The 12,053-nt window shown below is 38.0% G+C and overlaps 1 protein-coding gene across 2 annotated transcripts in view; it reads left to right on the top strand.

Moving 5' to 3' along the window:
- The window catches only part of doc2a (double C2-like domains, alpha), a 28,342-nt gene extending 16,594 nt beyond the window's left edge, over positions 1 to 11,748 (top strand). The window contains exons 7-11 of one of the 2 annotated variants that reach the window (XM_067373377.1): positions 3,045 to 3,047; positions 6,572 to 6,756; positions 7,511 to 7,592; positions 8,656 to 8,752; positions 10,663 to 11,748. In XM_067373377.1, coding sequence (XP_067229478.1) covers positions 3,045 to 3,047; positions 6,572 to 6,756; positions 7,511 to 7,592; positions 8,656 to 8,752; positions 10,663 to 10,799 — 504 coding nt within the window. In that variant the 3' untranslated portion in view covers positions 10,800 to 11,748. The remainder of the gene's footprint in view (positions 1 to 3,044; positions 3,048 to 6,571; positions 6,757 to 7,510; positions 7,593 to 8,655; positions 8,753 to 10,662) is intronic. The other variant, XM_067373369.1, reaches the window with a different exon arrangement.
- Positions 11,749 to 12,053: the final 305 nt, after the last annotated feature.

Below are 12,053 nucleotides of genomic sequence, written 5' to 3' on the forward strand. Positions count from 1 at the left end.
CTCTTGAGGCAGGGAATTATATGTGCGGCTATTTTGTCTGTCTCCTGAGCATTAGACAGCTGGGCAGCTCTCCTCGCTGTTTGCAATATGAGTTGTCTGTTTATAGCGCAGGGGTCGCCCCTCATTCTGCCCACTATTTGTATGTGTCTCCTCACTGTTAAATTAATGACGGTCTGGCAAAGCAACTTTCACTCACTCCAGCTCTGTCTCGCTCACGCACACACTATCTGTATCTATCCCCGCACAATTACATTAATGAAACATCACACTTGCCAGCAAACAGGTTTGGCTTGGCATGCTTCTCACTAATGGGCATATACACCCTCAACCCCAACACAAACACACACATACACACACACAATGTGGCAGACAGGGCTGTAAGGGGAATTTCAAAGTGCAAGGTAAAGAACTAGAAATAACAAGGCTCTTTTTAGAAAAACAAACCGAGGGAGCGAGACACTGATTATTATCCTATTGATCCTGTTCTTTTGCTGGTTACTGTGGGTGTGGCTGGGAGAGAGAAAAAGAGAGAGAGACAAAGACAGCTTAAAACGAATATGAAAGACATCTTACTGCTCTCTTTGTGAATTTTCATATGCAAAGATATTACACTTTCCTCATAAATGCATGGGAAATTATTTCCACTGTTATGTCAGAATAAAAACATTAAATGTGAAATCCCATCAGCTTAAATATATATTGGTCATCACTGTTATGAAGTACTTTTTAGCTCTGTAACTTTTAAAATATTAATTTTTTGTTTAGAAAAATTCTTCTTTGTTAGAAGTAAGAAGAAACCTCATTGCCTGACTAACATACTCGCTGCTGTCTCAGATGACGACATATTTGTCTTGTGCGGCCAAACAGCCACCGTAGCTTCTCTATTTTGCTTCGAAAGGGAGGGGTGAGCTGCCGTTGGTTGAGGTTTGCAACCTTACTGCTAAAATTTAATTATTGCTTAGTGGGAGATTGAGAGTTACATTGTTGGTAATTTCACTATTTGTATTATATCATGCTAGTCTCTTTAATTTTATCAGAAAAGATGAAAAATCAAGTTTTACCACAAAACAAAACAGAATTAATCAAATTATTAGTCCTTACTTATGTTTGTGCTGTTGTTTTCACACAAAAATGATGTCACATCCTGTAGGATGATGTTATTAAGGATCTGGCATTTCTCTGTCATATCTGGATAAGAGATATGACTAATAGGAAAGCAAAACTGAGGATACAAGAAAATCCAACATGTTTCTTAAATATTTTTAATTAGAGAATGAAAAAAAAAGGAAGAAACACTTTTATATTAAATTGCATTTAAAATAGCATCTGTTCAAATCAAAGTGAAATTATATAAAATGTACCTGTGTGTTTACTTAATTGTGATATTAAGAGAAGATAAAAAAGGAACTAATATGATTTACAACTTTAAAAATTGTTTAATACTTTTTAATAATGTAATATATTTAGACATGCAGACATTAAACTGTATAACAGAAATAACACAGGGATGTGCTTTTTTATTGTGTTTACTCAGTATATCTGCATCAGTCTAAACTTTGCTCTTCCCCATTACAATCCTTTATAGCTCCTGACCCAGATAACTGTAAAAAAATTAATGTTTTTAATCCTTACAGAAGCTTTATCAAATATTTCATGTAAATATTGTTGCTCTTGCGGTGTAAGTGTTACATATTCAGAGTCACACTTGAGCTTTCCCTGCATGCATTATTAATGTGCATTCAAATAAGCTTCTCTCAAGCCTTAGTAATGTGTGTGTGCAAGCGTTGTACCAAATCACACAATTATGTCTCATTAAGTCTCCATATCTCAAAATCCTGAAGTGCTTAGATCTTCCCGCTTCCCCCTTTGGAATCCATTCAAGCTGAGGTGATTCTAAACAGACCAAGAAGAGAGAATGATAAATGACTGTCTGCATGTGGTAAAGGATGAGTATGAATACATACAAGTCATCATAGAGCATTCACACAAGACTACATGAGCTTAAATGGTTATTTTCTGTGCTAAGACTGACTAAACATATCTTGCATTAGAATCAATATTAGTATTTTATTTATGGAAATCATTTTAATAATTTTCTAAAACAACAGATTGCCATGATTTAAAAATGAGCCTATTGCATAGATGTCACATTATACTAACATCTTGACATGCCATAACCAGCTGTTTATAATTATTCTACATGTTGAACATGCTCAGATTTTACCCAGAGGGAGCCCTTGTCATTGGTTCGGTTGCATGCCATGTTCTGAGTCTCCTACTCCGTCACTTTTAATATAGATGATTTATTACAATGCTTGCAAGACAGAGCTGTATTGATATTCCCGTTTTACTGATATTCGGGTTTGTTCTAAACCTCTAATCTTACGTATTAAAAATTTTGCATGAACCAATTAACATTGTTTTGTAGATAATTTCAGTCTTGGGTTTAGCTAATCTAATTTGTTTTGGTTTTTTTGTACACTTTATCTTGGAAGAAATTTAAGGGTGTGCCTCAATCAGCTCCCTGCAACTCTAATTGGCTTTCCACCACACAGTGACTGTGTTGATCCTTGTGTAACTGATCAACAAGGCATGATGTTGCATTTCATATGCACATCATTTAAAGGTGCCCTAGAATCAAAAAATGAATTTACCTTGGCATAGTTGAATAACAAGAGTTCAGTACATGGAAATGACATACAGTGAGTCTCAAACACCATTGTTTCCTCCTTCTTGTGTAAATCTCTTTTGTTTAAAAGACCTCCGAAAAACGGGAATCTCAACATAACACCGAGTGTTACGTAAAAGTCGGGATCATTAATATGTATGACCCCAATATCAGGGGCGGAGCCAGAGGGGTGGCTTGGGGTGGCTCACGCCACCCCTGAGATTCGATTGGCCAGCCCAGGTGCCACCCCAAAATCCTACTCTTCGATTGGCCATCAACATGGTCAAAGGCGGAACCTTTGTTGACGCACTTTGCTGCCTTTAAATCAGCGCGGGAGCTTGGACAGTCAGACACCAGAACTCAGAAATGTAAGCAGCAAGTGTTTGATATAAGCTAACCAACGATACATGGCTTATTGTTTTTTAGCATGTGAGTTTACAGCACTACTACTTGTGCTAGCACGCAAAGATATGTATTTACCTATCACATCTGCCTTGATATCTAATCGCACACACAGCCCAGTATCACGTCTGTTGAATCACGTCATGTAAGTTAGGCTAATTTATCTACTGTAAGTTACCTGCCTATTCTGCCTACTCAGTCGACATTTGCTAGGTCATTAACTGTTAACTGTTGGCTACTTTTGTAAAAAGCATTTAAAGATTTATCATTAGCAGATTAGCAGACGCAATTTTGTGCAAAAAAACGTAGCCTACATTATATTTTAACCAAATTAAACACGCCATAGCTCGCCCCAACCTTCAGTAAGTTAGGCTTAGGCTATATTCCCAGATAAATTCCACGCAGGGTTTCGTTTTTGTTTGTTCTATAGGCTATACAGTCAATGTTTTCAAGCCCTGTGTTGCTAACATGCCTATGCTGTGAAATTGGTCTAGCCTACTGGTGGGTTTAGTTGAATTTGAGTAATAGGATATGCAACCATTTACATCTGGAGTTATTTGTGCTCACCAAAATCATAGAAATTATCATTACAAGACACTTACAGTAATTAATTTCATCCACATATCCTTATGCACAATGCACAACAACAATTTAGCTTAAACCGTGAGAATCAAGCAAACCTGACGGCCGTCAGGGCCTTAAAGTGACAGGCACTGAATTCGACCTGGAACATCACCAATGCAGTAATGACATGCATGATTTTATGATGCCACCCTTGAATTAATCAGTGCTTCACTAAGGCCACCCCTGTTAAAAAAGTCTAGAATCGCCACTGCCCAATATTTGCATATGCCAGCCCATGTTCAAGGCATTAGACAAGGGCAGCCAGTATTAACGTCTGGATCTGTGCGCAGCTGAATCATCAGGCTAGGTAAGCAAGCAAGAACAATAGCGAAAAATGGCAGATAATAACTGACATGATCCATGATATCATGATATTTTTAGTGATATTTGTAAATTGTCTTTCTAAATGTTTCATTAGCATGTTGCTAATGTACTGTTAAATGTGGTTAAAGTTACCATCGTTTCTTACTGAATTCACAGAGACAAGAGCCGTCGCTATTTTCATTTTTAAACACTTGCAGTCTGTATAATTCATAAACACAACTTCATTCTTTATAAATCTCTCCAACAGTGTGTAATGTTAGCTTTAGCCATGGAGCACTATCAAACTCATTCAGAATCAATGTAAACATCCAAATAAATACAATACTTACATGATCTGAAGCATGCATGCAGTATGCATGACGAACATCTTGTAAAGATCCATTAGAGGGTTATATTAGCTGTGTGAACTTTGTTTATGCACTGTTTTATAGTCGAGAGCTCGGGGGGGCAGGGAGCGCGAGATTTAAAGGGGCCGCAACCTGAATCGGTGCATAGTTAATTATGCCCCAAAATAGGCAGCTAAAAAAATTAATTAAAAAAAAGTCTATGGGGCATTTTGAGCTTAAACTTCACAGACACATTCAGGGGACACCTTAGACTTATATTACATCTTGTGAAAGAATGTTCTAGGGCACCTTTAAGCCTTAAAGGGTTAGTTCACCCAAAAATGAAATTTCTGTCATTAATTACCCTCATGTCGTTCCACACCCATAAGACCTTCGTTCAGGTTCAGAACACAAATGAAATGTTTTTCATAAAATCCAATGGCTCATTGAGGCCTCCATTGACAGCAAGATAATTAACACTTTCAATGCCCATAAAGCTGCTAAACAAAAACAATTTTAAAACAGTTCATGTGAGTACAGTGGTTCAATCTTAATGTTATGAAGCGGCGAGAATACTTTTTGTGCGCCAAAAAAACTAAATAATGATGAATGAACTTTATTCAATAATATCTAGTGATGGGCGATTTCAAAACACTGCTTTCATGAAGCTTTGAAGCTTTACAAATCTTTTGTTTAGAGCGTGTATCAAACTGCCAAAGTCACGCCCCCCAGTGGTGAACCATTGAAATTTCGAAACACTTATGTTGTAACTAAGCCTCGTTTACTGAAATCATGTGACTTTGGCTATTTGATACGCACTCTGAACCACTGATTTGAAACAAAAGATTCGTAAAGCTTTGAAGCTTCATGAAGCAGTGTTTTAAAATCGCCCATCACTAGATATTGTTGAATAAAGTCATTATTTTGTTATTTTGGTGCACAAAAAGTATTCTCGTCGCTTCATAACATTAAGGTTGAACCATTGTAGTCACATGAACTGTTTTAAATATGTCTTTATCTTTTTATCTTTCTGGGCACTGAAAGTGTTGATTGTCTTGCTGGCAATGCAGGCCACACTGAGCCATCGGATTTTATCAAAAATATCTTAATTTGTGTTCTGAAGATGAATGAAGGTCTTACGGGTGTGGAACGACATGAGGGTGAGTAATTAATGACAGAATTTTCATTTTTGGGTGAACTAACCCTTTAAACCTCAACAGTACTCTTATGCTGCTTTGCAACCACTGGTATTTCCTTCAGGAAATGATTAATATAGTTCGTTCAATCAAAAACGCATTCTTTAAGAAATTTAAGGGTGCATCTCAGTCAGCTCCCTAGTCCAGTAGTAAGTACCGCAGTAAGTCATCCATTTTTATGGCTGTCCCAAAATTGTTCCCAAACACAAAAAGTCCTAGAAAAAGAATCATTTGATTTATACAAGCAATCTATACCAGATGGATATCAGCCCTCCCATAATGTAGTTATGTTGTCCTTAAAGGTTCTCTAAGCGATCCTGGGTGGAGTAACTTCCTGTTGACGTTCCAAGCGTTGTCAAACAAAACAGAGGCTAGCTAAACCCTCCTCCTCCTCCTCCCCCTCTCCTCCGTGCTTCCTGAAACAGTCATGAATGCGCATTTAAAATTGTCGGTTATTGGCTGGAGCATGTTTATTATGTTTTGTGGTCCAGGCGGCACCAGGTAGTGTTTTTTGCCGTTTTTGTAGCTTGTGGCGACTACAGAGACCGCGTTTTTTTACAGTGTGTAAAAGGGGGGACAGGCAGCTAGCGGATAGTGAGGAGATGTTTGCTGTATGTGACAAAAACATTTTTGGCCATCTTTAAATAGCTACCTTTTACATTTGAAACCATATGCTGCAGAAAACTGAATCATCAGTATCCCGTTGTTTAGTAGATCAAGGCCCTTGCTAGTGCGAATTTACATTTATGACATACTGATTCACGAGTCATACAGAATTCTGACTGCTTTCATCTTCCTTTCATATATGTATCCATCTGCCTGTGACTGTGCTGATTCTTGAGTAGCTGACAAACTGCAAACAAGATGCGATACAGCATTTCAAATGTGGATAATTTAAGCCTTAAACCTAAGCCCACCTAAAACCGAGAACATTATTCTTTTGCTGCCTTGCAACCACTGGTATTTCCTTCAGGAAATGCCTAATCTAGTTACATTTTTGGATCTAACACACATTTATTCTTTTTCTGCAGTGGGAGAATGAACAATTGACCAGTTTGGAAGAGAGGGGCCGCCTGTTGCTCTCGCTGCAGTTCCTTTCCCCACCTGCAGAGGGCGAAGGAGAGGGCCGACGAGGTGGCTTGTACGTCGGAGTGCTGCGCTGTGCCCATCTGGCCGCCATGGACGTCAACGGCTTCTCAGATCCCTATGTGAAAATGTGAGATTTCTGCAACAACACTGAGAAAGCACAAACATGCAGCGAAAAGACACTTGCTTTGAATCACAGTCCCTGTGAGAAACAGAAAAAATAAAAAGGGCAAAGGAAAACCAACACCGATTTGGAAGGGAGGTGACATAAACAGTTCAGTGGAGTGGAGAGGGATTAGGAGAAACTGTAAAAAATAGAGAGAGAGAGAGAGAGAGAGTGTAAAAGAGAGAGTATAATACGTCAAAAAAAACATGTCCTACGTCTTTCCTCTGATGTGTCTCTGCATCTCACTCTCTCATTTGTGGCCCCCTCTAATCTCTCATTATTTTTCCCACATCATGTATTAAAATAAACGCTCCCAAACAGTTCTTCCTCCCCAGGCAAAATGGCATAAGAACAGACAGGTCCCCCACCCACGCTCACGTCCCTTCTAGTCACTCTCTCTTTCTCGCTCTCTCTCTCTCTCCTCCATTCCTTTCACAAACACACACATACTCATTCTCTCTTTTCCTCAGGATCAAAGCCATATTCTAACTATGTGTCTTGGGGGAGGTGGGGTGAGAGTTAACAGCAGTACATAAAGCAAATAAAAATTTTATTGAAGCCAGTGGGATCTCACAGCAAAAGCCGAAACGCAAACAGCTTGGCACAATTGTGTCCAGAGTCCATTCCGTATTCGCGCGGTTTTAATCTCCTGCTCTCCCACCGCCCTGCTCTTCCTACAGCCCTCACTTTGTTCTTCTGTGTGCCTTTCTCTTTCCAGATACCTGAAGCCAGATGTGAAGAAGAAATCCAAACACAAAACGGCAGTGATTAAAAAGACCCTTAACCCAGAATTCAATGAGGTATGGATGTATTTGATAAACTGGCAGGGAGTGTTTTGAGTGTTAATGAGATGTCTGGTCCAATATTTTTTTGTGCTGCGTCTTTACTCACTTCAATTCCCAGAAGCCCTCAACCTAAATGCACTTTTGTTTTTCATGTTGTACGTTTCATTTCCGTCATGTCCCTGGTTCTTTTTTCTCCCTCTCCTCCTTCCCGTCTGTCTCACGCTCTCTCTGTCATGTGGGCGGCTGGCGGTTGCCAGTAAGGCTAAGTGTTTTATTTCCATTCACTCAGAAGTAATACACACCCAGATTGGCCATATAATTACTCCTTGGCTCAGATGCAGGCTGCTCACTGCAATCTCACACACCTCTATCTGCTTAAAAGCAGGTCTGCCCTCTGCTCCATAGGAGCCCTCTCAGCAAAACCATAATATCACATCATATCAAAACTGTTCATGAGGGTGATGAAAATTCCTCAGAGGAATAAGAGGCAGGAGCAACATATTATATCTCTCAATTTCATTTTTATGAACTGTTTGAACATGTGTGTCTGCCTTTGGCTCAGGAGAGAGGGATGGGTAGAAGTCAGAAGAGGAAGGTCCAGTGGTTTGATCCCAGCATGATTTAAATCGGATACCCTGGATATGTTGCTATAAAGCAGCCTCCATTTAGAATGTATCGCTTTCTATTGCATAAATGTTTACTCCAGCTCACGCCAGGCTTCAGTCAGTGGGTGTGATATCCCAGACAGGAACATCTGTTTGGCTGAACTACCAAATGTCATTTGTTTCTCAAAATTTGTTTTGTGAAGCAACTTTTCATGGGGTTTAATATTTTGATCATTCCCCAGGTGGTTTCTGAGCTGTCAGGATGATGCATATGAGATCCTTCAGTGTTAAAAAATGTCCTTTAATATAAATTAGGAAAAAAATTAAAAGTGGCAGTGAATAAATAACATTATTTTGCAGACGAATGGTTGATTAAAATGAGAAACAGAGGCATCTTCTTTCAGACCAATAATGTAATGTAATGAAACGATTGAACTATTGCAATAATCCACATCATATTTTACCACCTACAGGAGTTTTTCTATGAGATCTCTCTATCTGAACTGGTTCATAAAACACTGGAGGTCACAGTTTGGGACTATGACCTGGGAAGATCTAATGATTTCATAGGTAAGAGCAAGCAATTATGATCTGTTCAAATCTGTGCTGCTTTTTCATTGTTTTTCTATGTAAACATGAGCTAGACAGACATGTTTGAGCATTGGAAGTATTGCAGAAAGCTATGTAATAATAGATATTATTGTTGATTGTTTACAGTGGACTAACATTATTAATCATGCTTAAATTTTTGGTTTGATACAAGTTATAATAATAATAATAATACTAATATATTCTTCACTGATATACACCTAGAAATTAATTTGATTGGCCTGCTAAATTAAATTTATAATCTTTATTATATGTGCCATTAAAGAACAAGGCATCAGCTCTGTTTGGAATAGCATACTACTCTTACTATTTCTGAAGTATGTAGTATATATTGGATATGGCAAATTGAGTGTGAATGTGTCCCAACACTCTTAGTGCAAGGTTGCATCAGGAAGGGCATCCGGTGTAAAACCTGTGCCAAATCAATGTGTGTGTGCGGATAATTACGATGACCCTGGCTGTAAATGAGCGGGACTAATGCTAGGAAAATATATATATAGTATGTATACTGTGCACAGCATGCTAATTTTCTGTATGAACATAATACCCAGATGACCTACTGCAGTGCTAAATTATGCAGTATAAAACAGAGCACACTGTATGAAATACTATATCCTATAATGCAATACACTAGATTTGAAATTACAATGTAAAGAATGGAGCAATAGTAAAATGATCTGTAATTTTTAACTTGTTTTTCTTGATTCATAATTTGATAGGACTACCAAGACAGTAAATTGGTAGGGAAGCAACAATGTTAAAACTAATAAGCTGATATTTATTTTCATGCTATGGCTGATGAATTTTACACTAAATGAACATTTTTTTTATACTATTATAAAATAATTGATAAAATTATACATAATCTACAGTTTGAAAATATATATTCATTTTGAGATTGATATCAAATTATTATTATTATTTAATTTTTTGGAAAGGTTAAACATGAAAAAAAAAAGAGGCTGATTTATATTTAATAAATTTTAAAAATCTCTAAAAACAGCTGATAACTGGTACCGATAAGATGTGCATCCCCTTAAAAAGATAAATGACTACTGGATACACTTGCTGATTTAAACATGCAAAACTGTTTGAAATGCATTATGTATAATGTTCTGTTTCACATTGTATTTTTTAAAGAGTAGTAGGCAGTATTCAGCTTTTACTCTAGTATTCCATTCTGAACATAGCCATCATCCTTGATATTAAAGTGTTTGTTCACCCACAAATGAAATTTCTGTCATTAATTACTCACCCTCGTTCTACACCCGTAAGACCTTCGTTCATCTTCAGAACGCAAATTAAGATATTTTTGATGAAATTAAAGTGTTTCTGAACCACCCAGGCAGCAACATCATTGCACATTTCGAGGTCTAGAAAGGTAGTAAAGGCATCATTAAAATAGTCCATGTGACTACAGTGGTTCAACCTTAATGTTATGAAGTGACAAGAATACTTTTTTGTGCATAAAAACAAAACAAAAATAATGACTTTATTCAACTGTTTCTTATTATGTTTACATTGTAAACACAGTGCAGCACTTCTGTGTTTACGTCAGAACGCCAGCTCATTATTGGCCGGCTCCTGCGTCAATATCACATGCATGCGTCGTGCTGCATCGGCCAATACTGAGCTGGCGTTCGGATGTAAACACAGTAGCACTGCTTTTTACTACCTTTCTGGACCTCAAAAGGTTCAGAAACCCTCAGATTTCATAAAAAATATCTTAATTTGTGTTCCGAAGATGAACAAGGGTCTTACGGGTTTGGGATGACATGAGGGTGAGTGATTAATGACAGAAATTTCATTTTTGGGTGAACTAACCCTAAGACATGTACTTACACAACACAAAATATATTCTTGAATGGCAGGTGGCGTGTGCCTGAGCTGTCACGTCCAAGGAGATGCTCTTCGCCATTGGATGGACTGCTTGAGGAACAAGGGTCAGAGGGTGGAGCGCTGGCATATTCTGGCCAATGAGCTGCCTCAGACCACCTGCCATGATTGAGGAAGAATCCTGACAGGAACAAGGAAATCATTCATGATAGGTTATTGGATTTGATTGATTTGAGGTGGACATGGAGATAATTATATGAGCTAACTAGGGACCAAGATGTTGGAAGTAAATTACACACTTTGTGCTGTTTAAAAGGAGGGTGGAGGATCGGTCTTCTGACTTGGTGTCACTCAAAGTGAGTCCCCACCCCTTTCACCCACTTCTCTCTCTCTCTCTTTCGCTCGCTCATTGCTGCTCGTTTTCTACACATTTTGTAACGTTGAAGTGAATTTTACTCTTATGAAATCTTGTGTAGCACAATTCTCTTTTTGACTAACCGATTATAATGTATTTCAATGTTCAGTGCTTTCGTAATGCTTGCAGACAAAGCTAAGATGCATTTTTAACAAAACACGGAGGTGCATGTAAACTGCCTGGTGTAAACGTATCAAAATGATATACACATATGGTATCACCATGACAACATGGGAAGGTCCTTAAGGGCCAGTCTTCACAATGTTGTCAGTCATATTTGAAACTACTAGAATTTCATGAAGAGCAGGTTTATGTGTACAACTAACAAATAGACTATCCATTTTGTAGCATGATGCAATGTTTACATTTTTTACTTTGCACCAACTGTGTTTTCCAAGGTCTCAGATTTGGCGGTTTTCAATCTCCAGTTGTTACTTTTCTTTAAAAAGGGGTTTTATGGACATGCTACAATTTGATATTGCATACATTAATTACTTGATATATTTTTGGAATCAAATGTTTATATGTGCCGTATTCTAGGAGTATCTGGAGTGCGTCTGCATGCGTACGCGTGTGTGTGTCGTCCGGTTGTTTTGTACCAAAAAAGTGCTGTATTCTTGAGGGTTTGTGGTTTACATTTATATGAAGTGCTTATGTACAAATTGGAAATACATTTGAAATGCATTTCTCTTTAAGATGTGCATCATTTCCCTGCATCCTCTTGAAGCAAGCTTCGAAACCTACCAAGAATTACAATTTGTAATCGCTCTGGCAAGCAGAACATCTATTATGGTGCAACACTTAATATAAGCACCATATAAGCACACTTCACCTAAATGATCTCATTCGCAAAGGCTTCATTCTGGGAGTGATTGCAGTATTGCTTTGGCAATTGTTGATTTGGGTATCTTTACACCAGTAAGCAATACAGTGGGTACGGAAAGTATTCAGACCCCCTTAAATTTTTCACTCTTTGTTATATTGCAACCATTTGCTAAAATCATTTAAGTT

The sequence above is a fragment of the Chanodichthys erythropterus genome, chromosome 3 (genome assembly GCF_024489055.1).
Source record: "Chanodichthys erythropterus isolate Z2021 chromosome 3, ASM2448905v1, whole genome shotgun sequence".
Taxonomy (NCBI): domain Eukaryota; kingdom Metazoa; phylum Chordata; class Actinopteri; order Cypriniformes; family Xenocyprididae; genus Chanodichthys; species Chanodichthys erythropterus.